Here is a 27,723-nt window from a genome sequence, read left to right as displayed (position 1 = left end):
GCTGCGCACAAGCTTCCTCTAGTTGTGGGAGCAGGGGCTACTCTTCGTTGAGGTGTGAAGACTTCTCATTGCGGTGGCTTCTCTTGTTGCGTAGCACGGGCTCTAGGCACGTGGTCTTCACTAGTTGTGGCTCATGGGTTCTAAAGTGCAGGCTCAGTAGTTGTGGCACACAGGCTTAGTTGCTGCACAGTATGTGGGATCTTCCTGGACCAGGGCTCGAACCCATGCCCCCTGCATTGGCAGGCAGATTCTTAACCCCTGTGCCAACAGGGAAGCCCGAAAAGCTGCTTTTTAATTGTTCTCTTTGGGGCAGTAGGCCTTCTAGTAGTCAGCAAACATAGAGTTGAGGAAATTGGCCATGGCAGGAGGTTGTGAGAATCTGGTTGTTTGCCATGTCAAGCATATGGGTTGGACAATCACTTATCAAGATGTTGTAGAATATTTAAACATTAGATGGAAGATTGGCTTTGACAACTTGTAAGGTCCTTCTAGTCTTAAGGTTCTATGATTCTAAGCCCTGCTGTTCTGTATTGTGAATACTGCCTGGTTGTAGGCAACTACCCATAATCCTTTCTGAGCTACCAGATAAGATTTAAATGTCATATGGCTGGGTCCTGTTGGCATCTCTCCAATGCAGCATGTTTCCAAATGATGTGAAAGTCAAACAAGGGAGAGCTAGGAGAATATCTCGTCTTTTTTGCAGGTACTACCTGATGTGGCACAAATGAAAAATAAATGTTAATAGTCTCTGAAGATGGATTTGCATTTGTCAATAATGACTATACCTAAACTAAATTGTATTCTTTCTGATTTTTCTTCTACTGTTTTCCTCCTTCTGAACTGCATTTTCCCCATTGGCTTGTGACTAAAGTAATTGTAGACTGCCATTCTAGCACCTGCCTTCCAAATAAAGGTATATTTCATCATCTAGTGATGCTCACCACAGACATTCACCATAATGGAATTACCAAAGCAAATAATCAGTCTGGTTAAAGCTTTGAAGGACTCAAATTAACTGAATTGTTTAGTGAATGTCTGATAAAATTTACTTCCCAACTGCTTTCCAAGAAAGAAAGGACCAACTATTGTTCATGTCCTACTAAACTTTATAATGAAAGTTAGCGGAAAAAAAGATTTTACAGCTAAATATTCAGAAATTCCTGAATTTCATCAATTGACTAATTTCCTTGAGCTCTGTGCCATTATTGTTTACATATACATGATTTTATTTTCATTCTTTGAATTCCAATGGGAAATGAATATTCTTTCATACCATCATTGGAACTTTAAAAAATGTTTGTGAAAAAAGGATACAAACAGTGCCTATTCTATGAACCTAAGAAAAATGCCCACTTAAAGGCAGCTGTGGCAATTCACAGACCTCCATTTAGCTATGACAAATGATTTAGAAAGTGGAACAATGCTTTGTAGCACCTTAAGACAAAATGTAAAGGCAAAAAACTGATTTAATTTCTAAAGAGATAGTATGTCCCTTTTAGAGAAAAGGATTAACTTCTAAAAGAATGAACTTCTTATGCATGAAAAGAGATAAATTCTAATAACGGCCAGCCTGTTAGAACCTGCTCCTCTTAAGCAGGGCAAAAACAGGCACAACAATGCTACAGCATAAACCTTTGAATAGAAAGCATTGTGAGGAAAACGCGTCTTTTCATTAACAAATAAAATATTCCTCTACCCCTATTAAAGGTTTGCATGTTTTAATTTAACAGAAGAAGCGGGAGTTCTATGGTGAATATAAAGCATAGTAATTGAGTTTGGTAAAAGGGGGCTTGAAACATACTGTCAGAATGAGATAAAATAGGCTGAAGCCCGAGTATTCCAAACCCTTGCCCAGTAATATATATAGCAAGAATGTAAGAAGTTGAAAAGCTCTACAGTCTATTCCTTGGTCTATACTTTAACACTAGAGAAAACGGGTCTTGTAAGAAAGCATGGGCAAAAAAATAGAGGTATAGAGCAGAAACAATTATGAGTAAAGAATGAAAATCAGCCACGAGAGGCTTCCCTGTCAGCCTGTTGCCTGAAATTCTTCCTATTGGGACTCATTCCTTTAGCTTCTGAATGGTGCTTTAGGTTCAAGAGCTCCCTACAAAAATGTACTTAAGCTCAGAAGGCGTAAATCCTTAAATTATTAGCAACAAACATATCAGCAGGTATTATAACCATCTGTTTTCAATCCTAAAACTGTACTCAGAGTTGCTTAAAGGAGGAAGTAGTTTCCTGGTGGAAGGAAAGGGAATGTCTAAAGGGGAGAGGGAAGGAGCCAAAGACAAACTGTGCCTACTTCACTATTTTGCCAAGAACCTTGCTCTGGCTGACAAACCTGGAAAAAAAACAAAAACAAAAAACATGCATGGAGCCAATACAAATTTCATAGGAAAACTGCATGTAAGTACACTGTATGGTAATCGTGTTTATATACCTCTCTCCACTAAACTCTTGCAGGGAAGAAACTGTGGCTTAAATTTCTTTGAATCCCCAGTAACTGGCATATAATAGGTTTTCAATCAATATGTGTTAATTTTATTCAGCCAATGTATATTCAAATGAGCATTGAGAACCTTAGTTATTGAGTTTAGTTCCATTTTAAAAACTTCCCAAGAAAGCAGGGTGCTAATTATTCACTTGAAGTGGGAATAGGATACTTTTGTTTGTCACAGAGCAGGATTTCGGGCAGAGTAGGATTGAAAGACATTCAGCTTTGTCCAGAGTGCTTCTGGTCAAGGAATATTGGTAAATATGATGTTACATAGAGTGGTCGTCTATAGTTGATCTGGGAGAACTACTGTAGGCCCAAGGAACATGGATTAGTCAGGGAGGGAAATGGGACAATAAAGATGAAGAAGAAGATGATGATAATGATGATGATAAATAATAACAATTAACAGTAGTAGTTAATATTGATTAGCATTTACTATGTACCAGGCACTGTTCTAGGCATTGTATAAATAGTCATTGGATTTACACAAGAATAAGGTAGGTATATTACTTCCATTTCATAAATGAGGAAACTGAAGCCCAAAGAGTTTAAGTAATTTGCCCAAGGTCACAAAGCCAGTAAATGGTGGAGCTATTTGAATTCTAGCCATCTGACTCCAGAGCCACCATCTTAACCCTTAAACTATACTATTCTGAAGACCCTGGGGAGTAGGATTTTTGAGGGATCTACTTTGGCCAGATCTCTTCAGTGTGTTACTTAAATAATATTGGTATGTTTCAAACCAATTTGTCCTTGAAGAGCTCCTTGGGACAAAGGCTGGTTTGGACTCAAAGTGAGCCATTTCAAGGGTATTAAGTTCTTGAATGGATTATTTGTCCTATTCCTCTGGGAGAAACCTAGCAGTTTTCAAGATGGGTGAATATAGGAAGATTGGCCCCCATTTCCCATACCTGGCATGAATAAGTTCAGTGCATGTACTGGTGGAGAATACTTTTAGATTCTCATTGGTTCAGTGTAAAATCTGTCTGTACACTGAAAATTCTGATGCCTCCTAGGGGCATTTCTGGGCCACTGCAAGTATTAACAACTCTTTAACTTATCAGAAACTCCCCTGAATAAATTTGCAAATGGAGATAATAGGAATGTAAATGAATTCTAATTAAAGATTTGCTCTTTGTGAACAGCCTCCCTTTTGTTATGTGCTCTCCCTATGAGATATGATTTGGTAGGGATAGATAGTAATATTATGTAGTGTGATGGCTTTTAAACAGTTAGTTTTAATTTATAAAGAATGGTAAGTGAGAACACTGTGCATAGCCTAATGATTCAGGTTCATTTTTAGATTCAGGTTGCTGGCTTATTTCCATTTTTTCATGTACAAAACTTTGTATGCCCCAAAGCTTTTATTTATATATCGAAATGGCAGTTTTTCTGTGCCCTTGTGCATGCTATTTATCATATGAAACCAGGAGTTGAAGTAGTATTCAGAAGCGTGAATCCACACACACACAATCTCCAAATGCTACTAAATCTGTGTACTCCAAATTGTGGACATTAATTTTAAGATTTCGTAAAGATGTGTTTCAGCAGACCTCTGTTTTGTAGTATTACAGCTAGAACTAAGAACTAAAATCAAGTTTTGTGGTTTATCTTTGAACATTCATCATGGCGCTTTCTGTGAAATTAGATGATTGGTCAAAACCAAAACCAAAACAAAGCCCAAACAAACTTTCCAAACCAACTTCCCTGCAGAAAGGAAGGCAGAAACTGCTCCAGGACAGAAAAAAGCATTTTGGGCTTTCCAAATAAATTTCAAAACACTTTTGAGTTAAAAAATAGGGTTAATAACGTAACCTTATTTAAAAGCCACATGAAAGAAGGTTTTAAAATATTCCCATTGTTTTAAAATGTACTATTAGCTCAACAATGGTTTTAAAGTGAGCACTTTAGTTTAAATTTTGGGTTCTTCAGTAAATTTTAGGTAGGATTCTCTCTTACCCTTCAGTGATGATTTCCTAGAATAAAGAAAATCTCTCTCTCTGTTAGTCCAGGTGTAGGGACTACTTTTATTTATAACAATGGGCTTAAAAGGTTCAAATGTAGCAAGTTTTGGGAAACAACATTATCAACATTATCAGAATAATTTTCTTTGCATATTTCCCTAATTAACAAATAATGTTCTTTTTGTTTGGTAAAATTCAGATAAACTTCGAAATGCTGCCCCCCCCCCCCCCACCCCGCCCCGCTCCAACCCCATGCCAAAAAAAAAAAGACTAAGTGTTCTGGCTAGCATACTTTTGTGGGTTATCTCTGCTTTTTTTTTTTTTTTTAACATCTTTATTGGAGTATAATTGCTTTACAGTGGTGTGTTAGTTTCTGCTTTATACCAAAGTGAATCAGTTATACATATACACATGTTCCCATATCTCTTCCCTCCTGTGTCTCCCTTCCTCCCACCCCTCTAGGTGAACACAAAGCACCAAGCTGATCTCCCTGTGCTATGCGGCTGCTTCCCACTAGCTATCTGTTTTACATTTGGTAGTGTATATATGTCCATGCCACTCTCTCACCTCGTCACAGCCTACTCCTACCCCTCCCCATATCCTCAAGTCCATGCTCTAGTAGGTCTGTGTCTTTATTCCTGTCTTACCCCTAGGTTCTTCATGATTTTTTTTTTCTTAGATTTCATATATATGTGTTAGCATACGGTATTTGTTTTTCTCTTTCTGACTTACTTCACTCTGTATGACAGACTCTAGGTCCATCCACCTCACCACAAATAACTCAATTTCTTTTCTTTTTATGGCTGAGTAATATTCCATTGTGTATATGTGCCACATCTTCTTTATCCATTCATCCGATGATGGACACTTAGGTTGCTTCCATGTCCTGGCTATTGTAAATAGAGCTGCAATGAACATTGTGGTACATGACTCTTTTTGAATTATGGTTTTCTCAGGGTATATGCCCAGTAGTGGGATTGCTGGGTCGTATGGTAGTTCTGTTTTTAGTTTTTTAAGGAGCTGTCATACTGTTCTCCATAGTGGGTGTATCAATTTACATTCCCACCAACAGTGCAAGAGGGTTCCCTTTTCTCCACACCCTCTCCAGCATTTATTATTTGAAGAATTTTTAATGATGGCCATTCTGACTGGTGTGAGGTGATACCTCATTGTAGTTTTGATTTGCATTTCTCTAATAATTAGTGATGTTGAGCATCTTTTCACATGCCTGTTGGCCACCTGTATGTCTTCTTTGGAGAATGTCTACTTAGGTCTTCTGCCCATCTTTGCATTTTATTATCATATCACTGAACCATTTTACAACTCTGTAAGTTGTAGAAAATGAATAATAATTCAAATAACTCTTGTCCATAGAAATGCAAATCAGTTGTGTCTGACAATGCAATTGATCATTGCCCTTCATATTGACCTATTTTGCACCTCTTTGTATATTTCTTCATTTACCAGTGTATGTGTGGTTCTTCGAATTTTCCTTTGAAGCAGTTATAAGGTCTTACCGGTACCTCGTTAAATACTGAGTTAAGTAAAATGGTTGACACATGTTTATTTTATATCTGTGTGACAGTCATGGCTTTACTCTTTAAAAATGTATCCTTGGGACTTCCCTGGTGGTGCAGTGGTTAAGAATCCGCCTGCCAATGCAGGGGACATGGGTTCAAGTCCTGGTCTGGGAAGATCCCACATGCCGCGGAGCGGCTGGGCCCGTGAACCATGGCCACTGAGCCTGCGCGTCCGGAGCCTGTGCTCCGCAACGGGAGAGGCCACAACAGTGAGAGGCCCGTGTACCGCAAAAAAAAAAAAAAAAGTGAAAATAGCATTAAACTAAAAATTGTGATGCTCAGGAAGCTTATGAAGATTATATTTAGATAAGATCATACTATTACCAATTTATGTGATGTTTTTTCTATCATTACTTCCTTACATAAAACTATTTTTTATTTGCTTTTTGTTTCCAATGGTTTTAAAAAATTATTTCTGACTACTGGGCTTTTAAAAATGATGTCTGTCCAACAGGTATATTTATTTGGATAAATCCTACAAATGAATAGTTAGGTTACATGCATAATTTGGTTTCAGATTTGCATGTGTACAATGCAATAAAGTAAGGTACTCTGATTTTAAGACATTTATTTCAGTGTATCTAAGGAATTGCCTCATAATATCAGATTAGCTCCTTTTCTCCTCTATAACAGCTACAATTTCTTCAAGATAAGATTGACAAATATCATTAGAGTCTTGCTGCAGTTCTTTTTTATAGGCAGACTTTGACTTTCCTAAAATACTATATAAGAAACTATCTTAGTATACAGCTACGGCATCTGAAATTTCTTTCAAGCCCGATTACTGCCTGCGTTACTGTGTTGAGTCACTGGGACAGTTGCTGTCATACATAGCCGTGTGACCAATCCATCTCTGCTCTTCGTTTGATCTCAGTTAAGTCTTGGTTTCATAAGTTCACTTTGCACTTGTCTTTTTATATTTAAACTTTTCCAAGGTCACAACACAAATCAGTGGCAAAACAGGGAACAGAACTCCCAAGAGAGTTCTAAAATATTAGAGGCTTCCATCTTAGAACAGTGATGTCATCAGGAAGATTTTTTTTTTTCCTTCCCACAAACACCTAAAATAACTTCTTATGATAAAATCTCTGGAGGGAAAAAGGGATCATATCAATTTCAATTTTTTAGTATCTATTTAATTTGAATAATCTTAGAAAGAAATAGCAAAAGTAGAATTAACAATATATAACTTCTCCTATGCTGTTAAAACTATCAGACAAGAACCTAAGAAACTAAGTGAAGGGAAAAACTAGAACTCATTTTGTAAGCAACTTATCTGTCAAGCAGCATTTGATGCAAGAAAGAAGGAAGGTCTTGTGGGGTTTTGTTCAATGTCTTTGAGGATTTAGATGGGTTTTTATAATTAGTTGGGGACCAGGTAAATTCTATTAGAAATGCTGTGGGGGATTATTAAGTACTTTTCACCACATTGACATTCGCTTGCTCAATGTATTCACATAGCTTTTGGTTATTTTAAAGGAAAATTCCTTGTCACCCACTATTTTGCATTCTTATACAAAGTTTTTTCTTTCTTTTTTTTAAAATTCATTCTAGTTCACATTTCCCACTGTTTTCCTTTTTTCTTGACAGTTCTGTTTAACTGTCACTCAGTATTCTATACAGTGCAGAGGGTGTTACAAAAGTTGACTTAAGATAAATGAGCCCCTGATTATAGTACAAGAAGCCAGTTGCTAGGGCATGTTTTCTTCCATAGTCTTTTGTTGTTGAATTAATTCATTCAGGTGCTTCTTTTCATATGGGAAAATTGCTTGTTTCCAGGTGAATCTTGTAAAATATTGTCTTCATTATTGAGTATGCTCATATGAAAGATTAAGGTGGAAGTACTGATATTAAAAACTTATGCTTGTTTGGTAACTCTATCAGAAAGCAGTCATTACCGCATCTGTGATCATTTGAATATGTCCAGAAACAACAACCACAGATACTGAAAGATGGTTTTCTTCAATACCCATCCATCCAAAGGTACTGCTTTTTAAAACAGTCGGCTTAATGACTGGGACTTGAAAAGAAATATATTCATTTTGTAAAGTTCCCTTATAACCAGCCATGCGTTGGTTGGTTTGTTTTTTAGCTTTTGCTTTTTTTCTTATTGAGATTATATTCACATAGCATAAAATTCATCATTTTAACAATTGTAAAGCATGCAATTCAGTGGTTTTTAGAATATCCAAAAAATTGTGCAATCATTGCCATCACCTAATTCCAGAGAATTTCCATCACCCCAAAAAGAAAACTTGTGCCCATTAAGCAGTCATTCCCCATTCCTCCCTGAGCTCCAACTCCTGGCAACCACTAACCTACTCTGTCTTTATGGATTTGTTTTTTCTGGACATTTCATAGAAAAGGAATAATACAATATGTGGCTTTTTGTGTCTGGCTTCTCTCACTTAGCATACTGTTTTCAAGGTTCATTTACGTTGTAGCATGTATCAGTACTGCATTCCTTTTTATGGTTGGATAATACTCCATTGTATGGATATACCACAGTTTGTTTATTCATTCATCAGTTGATGGACACTGTGTTGTTTCCACTTTTTGGCTCCTATGAATAATGCTGCTATGAATATTCATGTAAAAGGTTTTGTGTAGACATATGTTTTCAATTCACTTGGGCAGATACTGAGGAGTAGAATCGCTGGATCATATAATAACTCTATATTAAACTTTTTGAGGACCTGCCATACAGCAGCAGCACCATTTTACATTCCTGCCAGCAATGTATGAGGGTTCCAATTTCTCTACATCCTCATTAACACTTGTTATTATCTGTCTTTTTGGTTATAGTCGTTCTAGTGGATGTGAAGCAGTATCTCATTGTGGTTTTGATTTGCATTTCCCTAATGCCTACGAATGTCAGGCATCTTTTCATGGGCTTATTGGACATTTGCATGTCTTCTTTGGAAAAATACCTATTTAAACCTTTGCCCATTTTTAAATTGGGTTCTTTTCTTAGCATTATGTGGATAAATGTGACATAAAGAGAATAAATTTTGGAATTAGATACATGGGGTTTCCAATCCCTGCTCTTAATAATCTTGGATAAATTCCTTAATAACGAGACATAGTTTCCTACCTATAAAATAAGGATAATAGTACTGGCTCCATGTATTTGAGGATTAAAAGAGAAAATATATGTAGATGTGTGACACAATCAAGAACAGTCATTATTATTGATATTTTTAACATTATTATCTGAAATGAATCTCTTATTTTTTCAACGCCATTGATTAATTCATTCATATATTGACTGGGGATTTTTTGAACCCACTATATGCTAGACATTGTGACTATCCCAGTATCTGCCATTAAAAAATCAGATAGTTTAGCAGATAGGGAAAGCTGGATATGTAAGCAAATAACAGAGTGAAGTAAATATTTTAATCGTGATAAGTACAGCGGACTCTTGGAGGTCTGAGGAATGATTGAGGCCTTGTGTCAAGGCCATTAATAACCTACTTGCTTGATAAAATAGACTGTCATTCTTTGCTTTGCATGTTAGTGAAGTTAGATGCCTAAGTGTAATTCTCTTTTTATTACATATGAGAATTGAATTAAATTACAAATGAGAATTAGAAGATAAATATACTACAATTATGATCTTTAGCCTCTATTCAGCATATGGAAATACTACAATTCCATGTTTCCTTTAATTTTAATGCCTACTAGGGGCTTATCTGGGAAACAATGAAACCATTGCCCTTCAGGAATTCTGAGAGCTGACTGAGCCAGCTAAGTTACATGCCTGGTACTGGTGCCCTTAGAGATGCAAAAATTGAAGGACAAAGACACTTGATCAGTGTTTACTTTTACAAATTTCATAATTGTTTGTATATATAACATATTTAATAGTAGGAAAAAGTAATCATTTTTCCATTTCCATATACAATATACTGTAGTTTTTGAAACCATAATTTTCTCTGCTTTTTCTATCTAAAGAGCTCAAGAGTTAAAAAAGTATCAGAATTCTTGATTAAAAAATATGATTAAAATAAAATATAATTAATTATTAATTATTTTTATTTATTTATTTAATTATTAATAATTATTAATCAATTAAAAATATGATTAAAAAATCTTATTAAGAATTAACAAATACCGTACTACTTCTGTATCCCCACACATGTACTATTTTATTCCATTAAATATTTACATTGCTAAGATGACTCTAGCTCCAATTATAGCATTAAGGTTTTGAATGCCAAGATTAAGAGACCTTGTCTTCCTCACTATTTGAAATGGCTGTGAGGTTCCTCCATCTTGTGGAATAATTATTATATATATCTATATACTTGTCTGTATGTGTGTGCGTGTGTGTATTTTAACCTTTAACTAAAATTCGCCTCATAAGAGGGAACAGGACTTAAATTACAACTTATCTTCTACTGAATGTAATTGTTTTAAGACAAATTGAAGTACATTTCCAGCTCTTACAAAATTGGCAAGACACAAATGAAATACCACAGAGATATGAGACCTGGGGTTGTGAACCAGAAGTCAGATAATCTGTAACCTCAGCTTTTCTCTTTCCATGTAGCTTCACCCTCCACTCACTCCATTATCTTAGCAATTAAACAGGGAGACTAGGCTTTCCAGATCCAGAGATCTGACTCTAGGCTCCCAGCTATCCACAGGATGGACCCCCAAATGCTACTGGACTGAAAAGGAAATATTCATAAGAAAATCGGCAAAGTGAGATATGCCTTGAATATCTGAGGAGTCTTTTACAGTAGGAAAAATGTCAAATTTAAGTTGTTTCCCAATCTATAGAACTAGCAGCTTAAACCTGTTAAACTCATTTTTGTATCCTTACAGTGCCCAAATTTAAGTTGTTGTTTCCCAATCTATAGAACTAGCAGCTTAAACCTGTTAAAGAAACTCATTTTTGTATCCTTACAGTGCCCAAATTTTGACCTAAAAATACACGTGATTCACTTTCTGTAAAGCATGTTCATGAAAAGTTGAATGTACAAATATTATACTATTTGGAGAATCAACCTACTTTCCTATTGGCTTATATTTTACTTTCAGAGATGTCAGCTCTCACACTAACATTTTAGCTTTCTGGTATTTTTATCCTGCAACCTCTCTGTGAAGTAGTCAAAAGCCTATAAACAAATACTTAAATGTTCTGGGGGAACCCTTGAAAGGAACCCCACAGGGAATTCCTTTCCTGAGTGCAAAAATTATTTTGTAACGCCTCTAGGTTTAAAGTCTTCTGGTTTCCTAATCATCAAATAAAAAGAGTAATCTCAGGCAACTTTTGCCATTAGAAGAGAGTGTGTCTTACTGTTTAGAGGGAAAATAAGGCTAGATTCATTTGCAATCTTATAGTCAAAACACTAACAATTTGCAGCCATGAACATGTTTTACTGACTTGCCCTGATACTAGGAAACACAAGGTAGTAAATGAAGTATAAAGAACACTCTGTACACCTTGTATGTAGTTATTCACTGCCAAGGAACGACTGGCAAAGTTATACTATACTAACGTAGGAATAGTGAAAGAAGAACTCTGAGACCTTGAAATGAATTGAGAATAGTCTCACACTAACTGCATCAAGCTGACAGTTTCTCTTTTGTTAATATTAGGAATACAACATTGCATGCCCCTTGGTGATAGGATTACCCATTCCTCCTGGTCTAATGTGACAAGTGAACTGCTTGGGATTGCTGCCGCCTTTCAGTAGCAGTGAAAATGATTTATGGCTAAAGATGGAAGTAAAGAATGGTAGATCCAGAAATCCCTCTTCCTAATAAAACCAAAGATACTGATCAAAGATGATTCATACCCCCCAAAAGATAGTCACTTCTGAATTATTTTCTTTGTAGATTTTCCAAACTTATTGCTTTTACTCTTTCTTTTTTCCCTTTGGGCCATTTCAGTAATGAATAGAAGAGAAGAGAGAATCAATGATAATTTCTGGTTCAACAGAAATTAGATGACTTGGATAGATTACCTATTCCTATAAAAATAGTCTTTTTAATGAGAGTTTTTTTCTTGGTACCATATTGGTGGTGGAGGTAGGGTATGGTAGTAAGAACTCTGAATGTGAGAAATTGCTCCCTATCACTGTGACTACAAGCAGGTAAATTAATCTATCTGTACCTCAGTTCCCCTTATCTGCAGAATAGAAACAAAAATGCTTATCTTCTAGGATTGTAGTAAGGATCAAGTGAAATAATGCATGGGAAAGGGCTTTATAAAATATAAAACAAGGAAACTTTGGTTGTGGGACTAGTGTTTGCTCTCTTGTGTCCTCACTTCCCTCTTTGCTCAGTTTATTTTTTATTTATTTTTTGGCTGGGCCACACAGACCCATGCCCTCGGCAGTGAAAGCTAACCACTGGACCACCAGGGAATTCCCTTTGCTCAGTTTAGATTCCATGATCCATGATGATAATCAATCGCTTGAGCCCACCCCTACCACACTTGCCCTCCTGTGCTTTCTCCCCTCTTTTTTACTCTGTTCTTGGCATAATATCAAGATAGATTAAGTACAGATTAAGTTTTTAACAACACAACAACAAAAAGAGAATGGGTGGTGAATTTAACCTGAGCTCTACTTTTTATTAACTTTTGGGAAATCAGTTAGCATTCCCAAGCCTCAGGCCTCAGTTCCTCATCTATGAAAGAAAATGATGATGATTCTTCATGCAGTTGTTGTGAGATTAAATTCAATAACATTTGTAACATGACAGCACAAGACCTGGCACACTATAAGCATTTAAAAAGTTGTAACTATTATCAGCAGTATTTATAATCCATGATAATTATTTTTTCTCTGCTGAGAAGACCTGACACTAATTTATAGATGTTCATTTCCAAATATACATGCATGTTTGCTCTATGAAAATATTTTAAAATTCTGATTTAATATTCTCATTTAATAACTTTACTGATTGTTTTTAAACCCTCTGCTCTTTTCCTTAATACCTTGAAGAGCCAAGAGCTTTCTAATTATTATTGTCCATTTGGCTTATTCACAGTACAATAAAGAATTTTTAAAAAGAAAACTATGGTCTTAAATCTGTCCTGAATTTATAAAACATGACATATAAGATATGCAAATATAATACATGAATAAATGTATTCAGATTCAGATGAGAAAAATTTTTGTAATGAAACTTTATGAATGATTCTGAAACTTGCCTTACACAGCTAGGTAGGCTAAGTAATATTTTCCTCAAAACCCACATTATGGTTCCATAGGTTTTAATGTTTTCTTTTAGATTTAGAACACATTAGTCAAAATGTTGACACTCTTTTATAATGAGTTTCTGGTTACAAAAGAAAAATCCACTTTAACCTTAGTGTAACTCAAGGCATTTAAACAATTCTCCACGGCATTCTATGGCCTCTTGTTATCCAATGAATGATATTTTAGTAAAACAATGAAACGTTCCATGTTCCTTCTTATTACCATCCATCATCCAACAGCTGTAAAATCACCAGCTGCTGGGAAAAAGAGAACTACATCAGTTCTCCCCAGCTGCAAGGAGAAAAAGCTTGAGATCTCCTCTTCACATATTTTCTGGGATCCCAGCAGGCTGGAATCAAAGTACAGTTTTCCTTGACACAAAAACTCTAGCCTTGTAAACATGTCAAAAAGCACATACACTATGATTTATTCCTGTCGCTACTGGGGAGAAAGTGTCTGTGAGAAATGTGGTAGAAAAGGCTGAGATAATATAAGATAACAGCAGCAATGTAGATAGAGGCTACCATACGCCAGGCACTGGCTATCATATTTTTAAGCCTCACAATAACTATATAAGGTAGACATTGTTCTCATTTTCTTAGGGAACTGAGGTTCAGTGAGACATTAATTTAGTAAATGCTGTGGGGAGTCAAATCCAGATCTATTTGACTCCAATGCTAGGGTCTTAAACACTGTGCTGTTCTGCCTTCCAGTGACATGAACAGATAAGGAAAAACTGAACTGGTGAAGGCTAAATGGAATGGATTGGGAAGAAGGGGAAACATGGAAAAGGTGGTACTACTTTAAAAGACACAGGAGGAGTGTTTAAAGGTAAATGAGGTTGCGAACTGGTACCCCACTTCATGCCTTTTCCTACCCGCCTCTTCCAAAGAAGGAAAATGGCCCTAAAATCTTATGTAGCTTAAGAAACAGACTAAGTATCATTTCCATTAACTTCCCTAGTTCTCTGTCATTAGCCATCAAAAATTCTAGCCCGTAAAACCAGATTTCATTAACTAATTACTCATCCTCACAACATTGGCTGCAGGGGATTTGGCATAGTCTATAAAGCAGCAGCTCTCAAACTTTAGCAAGCACTGGAATCACCTGAGGGCTTGTTAAACACAGATTCCTGAGCCCCATTTTTAGAATTTCTGATTCAGTAGGACTGGATATATATTTGCAATTATAACAAGTTCTCAGGTAATCCTGATGCTGCTGGTGCAGAGACCACACGCTGAGAATGACTGATATAAAGAAAAACTGTGCTAAAGAAAGTCAGATTTATACACACATACCTATGACAAGCTGACTAGTAAAAGAATGCTGTCTTAAGAGGCTACCTTCTGTTCTGCAGGCACAATTTATGAATCTGGTTATTTACAGCTGCATATGTATAATGAATGGTGTTCTCAGATACACAAATATGGGAGGACAATTGACCTTATGACCATGCTCTTAATAAAGCAAAAGACTATGCTTTTAATGTGCAATTTGCTCAGCTAAGCAATCATAGGGATAAGAATATCACATTCAAACCAGGCAACTATGTCCAAATTTAATACCAGCTCTTTATAATCCAGAAAAAATATATACATGAAAATAAAATGCACCTAAGCTTAGGGATGGGAAAAATCTGAAACCAGAACCATTCACATTTCCAGTCATAAGCCTCTGCTGGTCCAATTGCTTATGGCTTTTTTTTTTTTTTTTTTTTTAAAGAGAGTCGAGACAGCAGGAATTCTTCTGGAACCAGATCCCTGCAAGCCATCATGGCCTTGGCCACTTACCTGTTTCTAACCCCTTACCTGGCCCTAGCTCCACGTGTGACTTGGTCTTGCCTGGTTTTGGTACATGCTATAGTTACAGCACTGGGGGCTACCAGCATTGTTGTAGAAGTTGAAATCAGTACGTAAGCTGGGGAGTAGGATGTCACAAGATGAGTATTATTTTAAGAAGATATGGCTTCCAATTTCAAAGGAGCCTGAGATGAGTAAGGAAATGAGGTTTCCATCCCATAGGGTCTTCTAGGATGGAGACTTCTCATTCTAATATCCTTTTGAAATGGAAAAAACCATTTACTATACAATCCCCTTTTCGTGGTTATCCAGATCCTCTTTTTAGGTTGATAGTTATCTATTTGGGTGGCGGGGGGCAGGGTCTACAGTAACTTTAGTGTAGCAGAGAAACCAAGCTGCAATAAGTCTACATGATTAGAGCAGATGAAGGTTACCTTTCCAAAGGGTAAAGCCTAAGCCTAGCTGGCAGCACACAAAGATTAACACCAAAGCCCAGGGAATTCTCTTGTCTGGTACAACACTGCATTGGCCTATTCATGATATGAAATGAGTGACTGCACAACCACGTTGAATGAAAGTATGAGGTCCGACTGGCCAGAGGCAACATCCCGACAGGAGATAATCACTGAAGAGGTTGCTGAAATAAAGTGCAGTTACCTACTCTCCACTACTCCTTGCTGAGAGAGGTGAGGGTATGGGATGAGCAGTAAATGATGTTCTTCATTCTTCAAGTAAGTAAATCCTGATAGGATGGGGTTGATGGTCAATCAAGTAGTAGAACAGGATGAAAATCTAGGCTAGTTCTAGATCTTTCTAAGGAGAAGAACAGCAGTGATAAGGGAAAAGAGAGGAACATTAAAAATGCCTGCAAGTATTAAAAAGGAGAGCCTTCTTTCTTTTCATTTATGTAAGACAGGAGACGGCATCTTTTCTTTTTCTTGTGGCAGTGGCAGCAGACTTGCTGGTTTTCACAGAACACGATTTCTGTAATATGGTCTGTTGACAAGGCTCCTCAACCACTGGAGGACAAACAGGCTGACCGTTAATGTCAGAGCTAGGTCTTCTCACGAAGCCTTGGACAGGGGCTATTTCACATGCTGGATCCACAGAGGAACCCCCGACACTGCAGGGCGCTTCAGTTAAAGCTTCTGAAATATTACAATGGAATGATTGGCAGGTTTGGGGGGGCTCTTACTTCCTTACACATGTAAATTCTTACAGAAAAGCTGGAAATATAAGTATGGGGAAAATTTTGTTTAGAGCCACAAAGTTCCAGACACCAGCCACCGATGTTTCTGCCCCATTTCACTACAGGTTCTTTTCTGAGAAACACATTGCTGAGTGTTAAGCACTGTGGCTGAAAAAAATGATTCACCCTCCCGCATCCTCTGTGTGAATCTCACAACTGCAGAGGCTGAAGACAGGAAGGTTGTCTCTGTTCCCTCTCATCAGGGAACTCACTTGGTGACCTGGTGGATGTCATGAGCAAGGTAGCCCAGTTGTCTGTGTCCCCTGCCACAGAGATGTGGCTGACCTTTGTCACGTAGATGGAGAATTCCTTGGTCAGCCACTCCACCTGTTCAGGCATTAGCCCTGTGAAATAAAACATGCCACTTTGGTTAGCGATGTTGCTGCCCATTGTGGGAGAAGCCCTCTTTCTTGAGGCTGGAGACAAGCTGAATCCGAATCTAATGACACAGTTGGCCATGCCTTTCACTTCTTGCAACCATTGTTTTTGCAAATCCAGGCTGGTCACAATGGTTAAGGCAGTCAGGGCTCCATTGAGAATACATGGGATGGATCGAGATCTTCAAATGTGACTCCACCCTTTTGGCTTCATCACCATCTTTGTAGGACCACAGTGAAGGCTCCCACATGCTCACCATGTAAGCCCGTGTTCTTGGCATAGGATCGTCAGAGACAAACACTAATGCCCTCTTGAATGAAGTGGTGCACAGCCCAGACATCCATGTTACCATCACCACTGTCCAAGCCTTGGTAGGCTGGCAGATGATTGTAGAGAACAGTTGTATTTTAAGACTTTTGCCATCAGCAGACCAGGTCAGAGAGGTGTACTGGGTGGCTCTGCTTTGCTGCTGGTACTGATAACTTCTTGCTTCAGTTCATTTACAGTGACCTTGCCCTCCAAGTCCCAGAGCTGGGTGTTGGGGCCCATGGTGGCACAGAGCCAGCAGTGGTTGAGGCTGAAGCACAGGGAATTGATGATGTCCCCACCATCTGGCATATAAAGGTGCTTGCTTTTATTGAGGTGCCACAGCATGACCTGGCCACCCTTGCCTTCAGAAGCACAGAGGGATCCATCTGGAGAGCAGTCACAGTGTTCAGGTGGCCCGGGGGGCTGATATGGTTGGATTTCAGTTTGCAGTATTCCAGGTGCCATATGTTGACCAGCTTGTCCCGGGCACAGGAGATGATGATGGGATTGCTGCTATCGGGTGAGAAGCAAATGCAAGATACCCACCCCCAGTGGCTCTCACCCTGGACAGTCTATTTGCATATACCCAGAGTATATAAAAAAAACTTCCAGAATTTTCTCTTCAGCCTAAGAAAGTGTTGCTAACTCTTTGAAAGTTTACATTCAGAGGATTTACTTTAAAAAAAAAAAGAAACCACTGCTTTTTTTTTTTTTTTTTTTGGCCATGTGGCATGCAGGATCTTATTTCCCCAACCAGGGATCGAAACCATGCCCCCTGCAGTGGACGCATGGAGTCTTAACCACTGGACTACCAGGGAAGTCTCAGAACTATTGCTTTTAAACGCATACTCATGAATGCTTTATAAGGCTCTTGAGAACTCTGGTAATTTAGTTCGGTTGACCAGAGCCATTCAGGTTGTCTCATAGGTCATGAGACAAATCAGATATGGCCTATTCTGGGCCATGTTTTGGGGGCCTCTAAGCTTGTATCTGTCCTTTTGCTCAGGACTCTACCCTGAAATAATCCTATAAGGCTTGGATTACAAAGATAGTTGAGGAAACAAAAGGCCAGTGTCATGGTCCGTTTGGGCTGCTAGAACAAAGTTCCATAGACTGGGCGGATGATAAATAACAGAAATGTATTTCTCACAGTTTTGGAGGCTAGAAGTCTGAGATCAGAGTGTCAGCATGGTCAGGTACTGGTAAAAGCATTCTTCCAGGTTGTAGACTGCAGACTTCTCACTGTGTCCTCACATGGCAGAAACAGAGTTAGCTGTCTGGCCTCTTCTTTTAAGAGCACTGATCCCATTCATGAGGGCTCCCCTCTCATGACCTAATTACTTCCCAAAGGCTCCACCTCCATATACCATCGCATTGGGATTAGGGTCTCAACATACAAATTTGGGGGTGGGGACAAAAACATTCAGAACATTGCAGCCAGCCGGCTCTCCTTCACTAATGCACTTAAATATAATGGCAGAAATTTATTAGCATCTTACCTCATGCAAATTTTCCTGTTTCAGTCTAGTTGGTTGGCATGTATCTAGAATATCTAGGTTATTTTCTATTTGAATAATACCTGAACCCAATTAACTTAGGTATAACAAATTATTCCATCCTTTATTTGAAACAATATTGGTTCAAAAGTCCATTAATGAGTAGAAACTAGTAGATGTTTGTTGAATGAGTATGGCACTCCCTTCAACTTGGAAGCCCCAGCTTCACTTCTAGAAGTAACAGCATTGTTTCTATTTTTGTAACTTCCTGGCTACTGTCCTAGTCATTTCAGTTACCCCAATGCTATTCTGCACCCCAGCAACTCAGCCCAGCTAACACAGACTGTCCTGCTGGCTAACTGGTTCATGGTCCCTCACGGCTGTACCTATATCAGGGCTGGGAGAAAGAAAACAAATGTGTAAATGTACAAATGTACTCTTTAGGTAATGAAGTAAGGATATTCTGAGGCCTTTTAAGTTTTATTTATTTATTTTTGGTTTGGTTTGATTAGAAGTATCAGAGCAAAACATAAAAAGAAAGAATTAGAGTGCTCTCCTACTTGCCTAATCCTCATTCACAGCTCTGGATGCATCCCAACAAGGTACTTGCTGTCTGAGCCACTCTGTATCTTTTTTGGAAGAAGATGAGGTGAAGACAATGACAGTAATTTTCATCATCTCCCTATTCCTATGTTGCTATCATTCAACCAAACACCTTCTTCTGGCTCAGGTAATACACTTGGTCCTGAGGATATGAAGATCACACAGTCCCTGTCCTCAGGAAGTTCGTGATCTCCTGGGAGATGCAAACAAGTAAAAGTTCAGAGGAAAGCGCAGTGAGAAGTGTGAGCCTAGAGGAGAGAGCATTTAAGTCTGCCTTAGGGTGAGAGGCTACTCTTTACAGAGGAAAATTACTGTTCATTCTACTGGCTGGGCATTAAATTGAAGTTCTTATTTTTTACACTCTAAAATCTCCTTAACAATGGCACGCATTTACTGTCAAAGCTGGTTTCCATGTGATAATGCCACAAATATGATTATGCCAACCTCTTCTACTGCTCGCCTTACACTTTATATCTGGAAGTCATGGTACTAAAAACTGGCATGGATGTTTTCCAAGGAATCTGGTTATCATACTTGACTATTTATAATTCTAAAATGGAAGATTAAAAAACAAGTTAATAGGCACTTTATAGGATGGGCATGGAGTCAGAGGAGTGAATCAGCAGAGGAAGAAAGAAGAAGAACCATGTAAGCACAGACGCACTCTAAAGGAACTTAGACTACCAAATGATTTTTTTTCGTAAGTGAGGACTTGTTTTACATACCACGTGGAATGCTCCAGGGGCCTTGACAGGTCTGAAGCCATCAACAGGTATACACTGATCAGCGTGGCCATTACAGAAGCAGCTGCCCTTGACAATGAAATCATAGATTGCATAGTGCGTAAAATGTTGAGGCTTTGCATTCAGGTTGTTTCTCTGACAGGGACAAGACTGTCGTTTTAGCAGCTGCACACGGAGGTTGGTGATCTTTAGCTGCTCCTGCACTTTGGCACTGTAAGGGTTCTCCACATCATACGGTGGTGACAAAGCTCTGAAAATAACCTGTAAAGAAAAAGAAAATGCTGTGCATATATAGGACTGTGTGCAAACCCTGAACTATTTGCCCCGTGTAGTCCTGGTTTGATTTATACCTTTTATTATCTGCAAGTGATAAGATAACAAGAGGTTTTCAGACCTTGATCACCCCTGGGGAAGAGCTGCCCTGTTATTCTAAGGAACAGATGTGCTGCCTGTTGGGATGCAGAAGAAGTATAAATTGAGTAATCAGCAGAAATCTGACTCTTGGGTTGAAGGCAGCCATACAGAGATCTTGGGGGAAGAGCATTCTGGGCAGAAGGAACAGCCAGTTTGAAGGCCTTGAAGTGGAATCAAGCTTGGCTTATCCAAGGAAGAACAAGACCAGTGTGACTAGAGTTCAGGGGACAAGGGGGCAGTGGAGAGGAGGACAGAGGCCACGTATGACAGATCATGAATAGAGAGCCCTTTGTAGGCCGTGGTGGAGTTATCCTAACTGTAGTGGGAAGCCACTGGAAGGTAATAGGCAGAGAAGTGATGTGATCTGATTTGCATTTTTAAAAAAGGTAACTCTCTCTTGCTTCTGCGAGGAGAATGGATTATAAAGGGTAAAGGATAGAAGCAGGAAGACCAGTTAGGAAGTGACTGCAAAATAAAGATCCAGGCACTTATATTTCTAAATGAGGAATGACCCTTTCAAAGACTCATCAGTTATTAATTGGGACCACTTTCGCTATGAGTATTTTTGATTCTCCTTTTCTGGATCTGCCTTGCAACTTGTGGCATATATTTGGAATATTTTTACTGGAAGTAAATATACAACCCTTTGAGGGTGGATTTGATTTCTAAAATTAGTCAGAAGTCACTTGAATCCAAGGCAGTGAGTAATGTACCTGATCAAGTTAGTTAACAGCACTTTTGGTTAAATGCAAGGTGTAACTAAGTAATGAGACTTTTTATTGTGCAGGTTATAGACAGACTCTACAGGCAACTTAAGGCTTTAGTTATGAGGAGGAAACCAGAGGGAGGAAGGCTCAGAAGGGACAGACTTTGGACATGTCTGTGAGTCTATACATTATACAGGGGCAATAAAATGGGCCTTGGGGTGGGGTGGTGCAAATTCTCTAGTGGACCTGTTACCTTGGAGGAGTAGAGGTTAGTGGAAAGGGAAATCACTGCCCATGGAAACCAATGAATATAAATATAATGTAACATGAAGCATTATTATAAGGAGGGCAACACTGTTACAACTCATTATGCAGTTAAAAAAAAACACCTCAATCAATCTTGTTGATTTATATAGTAAGAAATACAAAGCTCCTCTGAAAAATTCTTAAGCATCTCTTGACTTTTTAAAAATATGTCAAAAAAACCCTATTTACAAAAAAACAGAAATATTTTGATAACCACATAACGGTCGTCCCTTGGTATCTGTGGGGGATCGGTTCCAGGCCCCCCTGGATACCAAATTTTGCGAATGCTCAAGTCCCTTAGTTGGCCCTTCATATCTGCAGATGTGGAGCCTGTGGATACAGAGGGCTGACTGTAGTATGAAAGTAAAGTAATTATTAAAAAGTAAGCTTTGGATAAACTCCCATTTAGAGAGAATGTACCTAAAAGTAACTTTCCAGAAAAAAAATTTTTTTCTTTAAGGAATACTTTGGATAGAAAAATTTCATTTTATAAATTGCTTTTGCACGGAAAGTATGAAAAGGCAAGAATCTACTCTGTAGGATCACATCTCCAGGTCTATTGGTACAGAACTGTCCTCAATGAAATATAACTTAAGGGAAGGTGATAATCAGCACTAGGCCTCCTATAGCCAATTCTCCATCCAGCAGCCAGAGTGATTCTCTATTAACAGAAATTGGACCATGTCCTTGCTTAGATCTACACGCACCTAAAGACCTCCCATGTCTCTCAGAATAAAATACAAAGTCCTTATAATGGCCCTGCTTTATTTTTTTTTCTTAGTGCTATTACCACCTGCACATTTTAGTTGTAGTTGCTTAATGTTTTACTGTCTTCCCCGTCTAGAATGTAAACTTGATTTTTTTTTTGGGGGGGCCACGTGGCATGCAGAATCTTAGTTCCCAGACCACGGATAGAACCGGTGCCCCCTGCAATGGAAGCACAGTTTTAACCACTGCACCACTAGGGAAGTCCCTAGAATGTAAACTTCTTGAGCGGAGTCACTGGTGTATCCCAGGACAGTGCCTGGCACAGAATAGCTACTCAATAAATTTTTGGTAAATGAATTGATTAACTATAACATTGTTCTTGGCACTCAAATAATAGGTGAGAATTTCAAATAACTTCCTTTTACAGGGTCCTAAACAGATTGACACACTGAATTCATGTCATAGCACCAGAAGGGGACAGGTGAGAAGTTGTATTAAAGCAATAGTTACCAATAATGAATTACTAACCAGTATCTGCATATGTAGCTAATTTTGAACTTGCAAAACTTAAAAAAGTTGTATCTTAAACAATATTCTGCACCATTTATTCACATGGAAAGTGGTAGAAAGCAACATAGTATGGAATAAAATTTTCCAATAAACAATATGTCGCCTATTTGAAAGTCAATATAGAATTAATGTCTTTTTCTTTTAACAACAGCCTAAATCAGAACATGATTTCACATTTTGAATCACTAAAAAAAAGTTTTAAAAAGCATTGAATCCATTGTGAGCTTTACATGGGGTTTATTTTCCATATGACTCCCAAACACTGGCATTATGTTAGACATTTGTGAAGAACTCTTGCTCTAAATAAGATCAGTGATGTGGCTGCCTCCCAATTTATCAAGCACAGTGGTGCAAGGACATGGAAAAAGGTAACCAGTGCTAACTAAATACGTATTCCACTGAAAAGTCTATTGCATGCTACACTGTCACCCACCCATCCTTTTCCTGAACATTGGTGGCAACTGTTTGCTGTCTCTGCTCCTGGCACATATTTACCCTTGACATTTACCCTAGTTCCCTCTGTCTCCCTCCCCGTGAGAATTGTTCAGCACATGCAGGACTACAGGAAGATCTGTCAAGGTTTGTAGGAACTTAGAAGCTCTTTTGCTTCCTGGACCCAGACTGTGGAAGCTGAATGGCGGCTCTGTGCTTGGTGTGCATGACACCACAGTTGGCACGCTGATATCAGCAGGGAACGGACATCATGACCCCTGAGGCTGCGTGCTGGAAAGGAGACAGCGGAGTGCCACAGACACAAAAGTGGATGGGAATTTAAACCATGAAATCTTTTTTCCAGAAAGGAGACGCCTTAATCTGATACCCTGGGAAATGGATCTACCCTGTGTCAGGAAACAAAGAGTGTGCCAATCCAGATGCTTCAAACTTCTGGCAGGTCGCCTTTTGGGTCCCACCCAGTTTTTCTTCAAATATCCCCAGAAGAAGCCTGTATGGCACTACTCAAATGAAGGAAGAAAAAGTGTAGAAGCCCTCCATATAATATCAGCCTCTTCTGTTTTTGTCCCCATCAGGAACTGGATGTACCTATGGGCCCATCACTGTTCCTCTGCCTGTGATTGCTTCTGAAGATGCACTCCTAACAAGACATAGTTAAAAAGCCAGAGGAGGATTAGGATCAAGCCCACTTTGATGTTTCCAGCTTGTTAGTGCCATTGGCCAGGATTTCATGATCTTATTTTTTTAACTAAGAAATTTGATTATGTTTTAGTGATTAATACTATGCTCATTACAGAAAAATCTGTCACTCAAAATGTAGAAGACATTAAAAAACTACAATTCAATCCATCCTAAAGGCAACCAGGGATACCAGCTTGATAATATTTTTCCATCTAAACTTCTATATGTATAAATACAGAATATAATGTAAACAACGTTGTTTCAACTTAGCAACACTTTGTGAATATTCTTCCAAATCATTAAAAATAACTCTACATACATCAGTAGTTCTCAAAGTGTGGCCCCCAGACTAATATCATCAGTATCAACCTGGAAACTTGTTAGATATGTAAATTCTTGGGCCCTACACCAGATTGACAAATCAAAAATTCTGGAGATGGGGCCCAGAAATCTGTGCTTCAACAAGCCTTCCAAGTGATTCTGATGCACAATAAATTTAGAGAAACACTGCTACATAATTTAAAACCTGGTTAGAATTCCATTGTGTGGATATGACATAGTTTATTCAGCCAGACTGCTACTGTTAGTCATCTAAGCTGTTTCCAACTTTTCAGTATAACATTACAATGTACAGTCTTGTAGCTAGAATATGGAAGTTTATAATAATATCCTGACACATTTTCAAATGAGAAAATCAAGAGTTAAAGGAATGCATAGTTGTTTTTTTTTTTAATTTTTTTAAAAAAATTAATTGATTAATTTATTTTTTGGCTGTGTTGGGTCTTCATTTCTGTGTGAGGGCTTTCTCTAGTTGCGGCAAGCAGGAGCCACTCTTCATCACGGTGCGCGGGCCCCTCACTATCGCGGCCTCTCTTGTTGCGGAGCACAGGCTCCAGACGCACAGGCTCAGTAGTTGTGGCTCACAGGCCTAGCTGCTCCGTGGCATGTGGGATCTTCCCAGACCAGGGCTCCAACCCGTGTCCCCTGCATTGGCAGGCAGATTCTCAACCACTGTGCCACCAGGGAAGCCCCGGAATGCATAGTTTTAAAAGCTATCTGAGTTTCTTGAATGAATCATGGACCCTTTCCTACATAATCTTTGGAATCTTCACATTTCTCTGGTCTTGCCTCACTTCTCTAATCCTGGAATCCCTCAAACTTTGCCTAAGGATCTGGAATCTTGGCTTAGGTTCTGCCACTTCTTATGCCCCACTAAAACAAAGAGATCTTTAAGAAGTTCTGAACAGGTTAGAATCACCTATATGTTCTTTCTTTTCTAGAATACTTACAAAAAACTCTCAATAATACTGAAAGTTAGTAAAAATTGTATTCTTTATGTCTTAGTTATACTCTGAGATAGAAATTTCAACAGAGTATTAACACAGTGTGAACAGAATAAGAAGTAGAGGAAGTATTTGGTACGTAATAATCAAGGAATTCTTTCAGTATTGAACTCATACCTGACATATTGCTTTGTACCTAAAATTTTATTGCCTGTGTTGAATCATAATAATTTGAGAAACTTAGTTATCACATTAAAAAAAAACTTTTCAGCTGCTAGCTTGAGGAATATTTCAGGTCCAAGTTCATTACCATCCCACGGACTCCTCTGGCACTTGCTCTTTCCATGACAGCATTTTTACACTAGTACATTGTTATTGCCTATTTACTTGTCTGTATCTCACATTAGACTCTGCTCAGTGGGCAGGCATCTTGTTTGTCTGGTTAACAGCTGTGTCCCCCAGCATGTCCCACAGTCTTTGGCATATTGTAGCATTTCATAATTATGTTGAATGAATAAATGAATGAATGATTTCTCTAAATAGCATTTTTAAAAGGAGAAGCCAAATAGGGAATAGGGTTTAGAAAAATAAAGAAAGCAAGATGGTCTTACCACCAGTTCTGCACTCTTGATGAGGAGCATGTGAACACACACATTTGCATAAATACCTATGTAAAAATAGGTAATACATTTCAAACGGCTTTATGGATTCTTTCTCTTCAGTAGCACACAAGATCTTTCACGTTCTTCAGAAAACAAATCAGGCAGGCATGAGCAAGCACCCAAACACATACAAATACTAGATATTTCCCATGGTTTCTGGTCTAGTTTTCTTAGTTACCAAAAATAGAAGCTTCAGAATCATAACTGCAACTGTTATTTAATGGTTTTTGAAACCCTAGACATCTTCATATTCTCAAAAGAGCAGCTTTTGGTTTCAGTGATTTTCTCTATTTTTCTATTTCATTTTTGCTTTTATCTTTATTACTTTCTTCTGCTTCCTTTTGGTTTAATTTTCTTTTCTTTTACTAGTTTCTGAAAATGGAACTGTAGATCATTGATTTGAGACCGTCTTTTCCCCTAAGTGCTTCTTTAGCTGCAGCTCATAAATTTTTCTATGTTGTGTTTTCATTTTTAATTCAGTTCAAATGCTTTCTAATTTTCCTTTTGATGTCTTCTTTGACCCATGGGTTATCCAAAAATATGTTATTTAACTTCCAAATATTTGGGGATTTCCCAGATACCTTCCTATTATTGATTTCTAAGTAATTCCTTTGTGGTCAGGGAATATACTTTGTATGATTTGAATCCTCTTACATCTATTGGTACTTGTTTTATGGCCCAGAATATGGTCTATCTTGATAAATGCTCCCGTGCCCTTGAAAAGATTGTATATACTACTGTTGCTGGTGAAGTGTTATATAAATGTTAATCAGATCAAGCTAGTTGACAGTGTTATTCAAATCATCTATATCCTCACTGATTTTCTCTACTTGTTCTGTCAATTTCAGAGAGAAAGTTGTTGAAATCTCCAACTATAATTATCAATTTATCTATTCCTTCTTGCAGTTCTTGCTTCATGCAATTTGAAGCCTTGTTATTAGGTGCATAAACATGTAAGGTTGTTATATTCTCTTGATTAATTGGCTCTTGATCAGTATGAAATGTCCCTCTTTTTTTTTTTTGCGGTATGTGGGCCTCTCACTGTTGTGGCCTCTCCCGTTGCGGAGCACAGGCTCCGGACGCGCAGGCTCAGCGGCCATGGCTCACGGGCCCAGCCGCTCCGCGGCATGTGGGATCTTCCCGGACTGGGGCACGAACCCGCGTCCCCTGCATCGGCAGGCGGACTCTCAACCACTGCGCCACCAGGGAAGCCCTGAAATGTCCCTCTTTATCCCTGGTAATATTCTCTTATCTGAAATCTACTTTGTCTGATAATAATATAGCCACTATCAAAAGCTTTTGATTAGTGTTAGCATGGTATATCTTTTCCCATTCTTCTCCTTTTAACTTACTTATGTCTTAATATTTAAAGTGGATTTCTTATAAGCATCATAATTGTGTCTTTTAAAATTTTTTATTCAATTTGATAATCTCTGCCTTTAATTGGAGTGTTTAGACCTTTTAAATTTAATGTGATTGTTGATATGGCTGTGTTTAATCTACCATCTTGCTTTTTGCTTTATATTCTGTCCCCTTCTTTTTCTCTCTTCTGTTGGATTGAACATTTAGGGTCCTTTTTACTTCTGTTTTTGTTTATTAGTCATAACTCTTTTAGAAAAAATAGTGATTGCTTTAGGGTTTATAGTATACATCTTTAACTTAGCACAGTCTATCTTTAACTAATGTTTATCACTTCACATATACTTTAAGACACTTACAGCAGTGTACTCCCATTTCCTCCCCTTAATCTGTGTGGTTTTCATGCATTTGACTTCTATATATATTATAAAGTCCATAACACATTGTTAATATTTTTTCTCTAAAAAGTCAATTATCTTTTAAAGAGATTTTAAAAATAAGAAAACAATTATTTTACATATAGCCACCTATTTTCCCTTTTTGATGATCTTCATGCCTTTGCACAGATCTGGATATCCATCTGGTATCATTTTTCTTCTGCCTAAAGGACTTTTTTTTTTAACATTTCCCATAGTGCAGCTCTGCTGGTTTTTTGTTTTTGTTTTTTTGCTTTTTATGCCTGAAAAATTCTTTATTTCTTCATTTAAAAAATATTTATGTATTTATTTATTTTTGGCTG

At 38.0% G+C, this 27,723-nt stretch overlaps 1 protein-coding gene and 1 pseudogene across 4 annotated transcripts in view; both read right to left on the bottom strand.

The window, feature by feature from the left end:
* Positions 1-27,723, bottom strand: part of NTN4 (netrin 4) — a 107,008-nt gene that overhangs the window by 47,586 nt on the left and 31,699 nt on the right. For 3 of the 4 annotated variants that reach the window (XM_060306728.2, XM_030856348.2, XM_030856349.2), the window contains exon 3: positions 19,824-20,102. The exons of the other annotated variant lie outside the window; for it this stretch is intronic. In XM_060306728.2, the coding sequence (XP_060162711.1) occupies positions 19,824-20,102 (279 nt within the window). The remainder of the gene's footprint in view (positions 1-19,823; positions 20,103-27,723) is intronic. 4 annotated transcript variants of the gene reach the window in all.
* LOC115852557 (small ribosomal subunit protein RACK1-like) lies at positions 16,752-19,583 on the bottom strand (annotated as a pseudogene).

This window comes from Globicephala melas, chromosome 10, assembly GCF_963455315.2.
Source record: "Globicephala melas chromosome 10, mGloMel1.2, whole genome shotgun sequence".
NCBI lineage: Eukaryota > Metazoa > Chordata > Mammalia > Artiodactyla > Delphinidae > Globicephala > Globicephala melas.
This window is presented reverse-complemented; position numbering and strand designations above follow the sequence as displayed.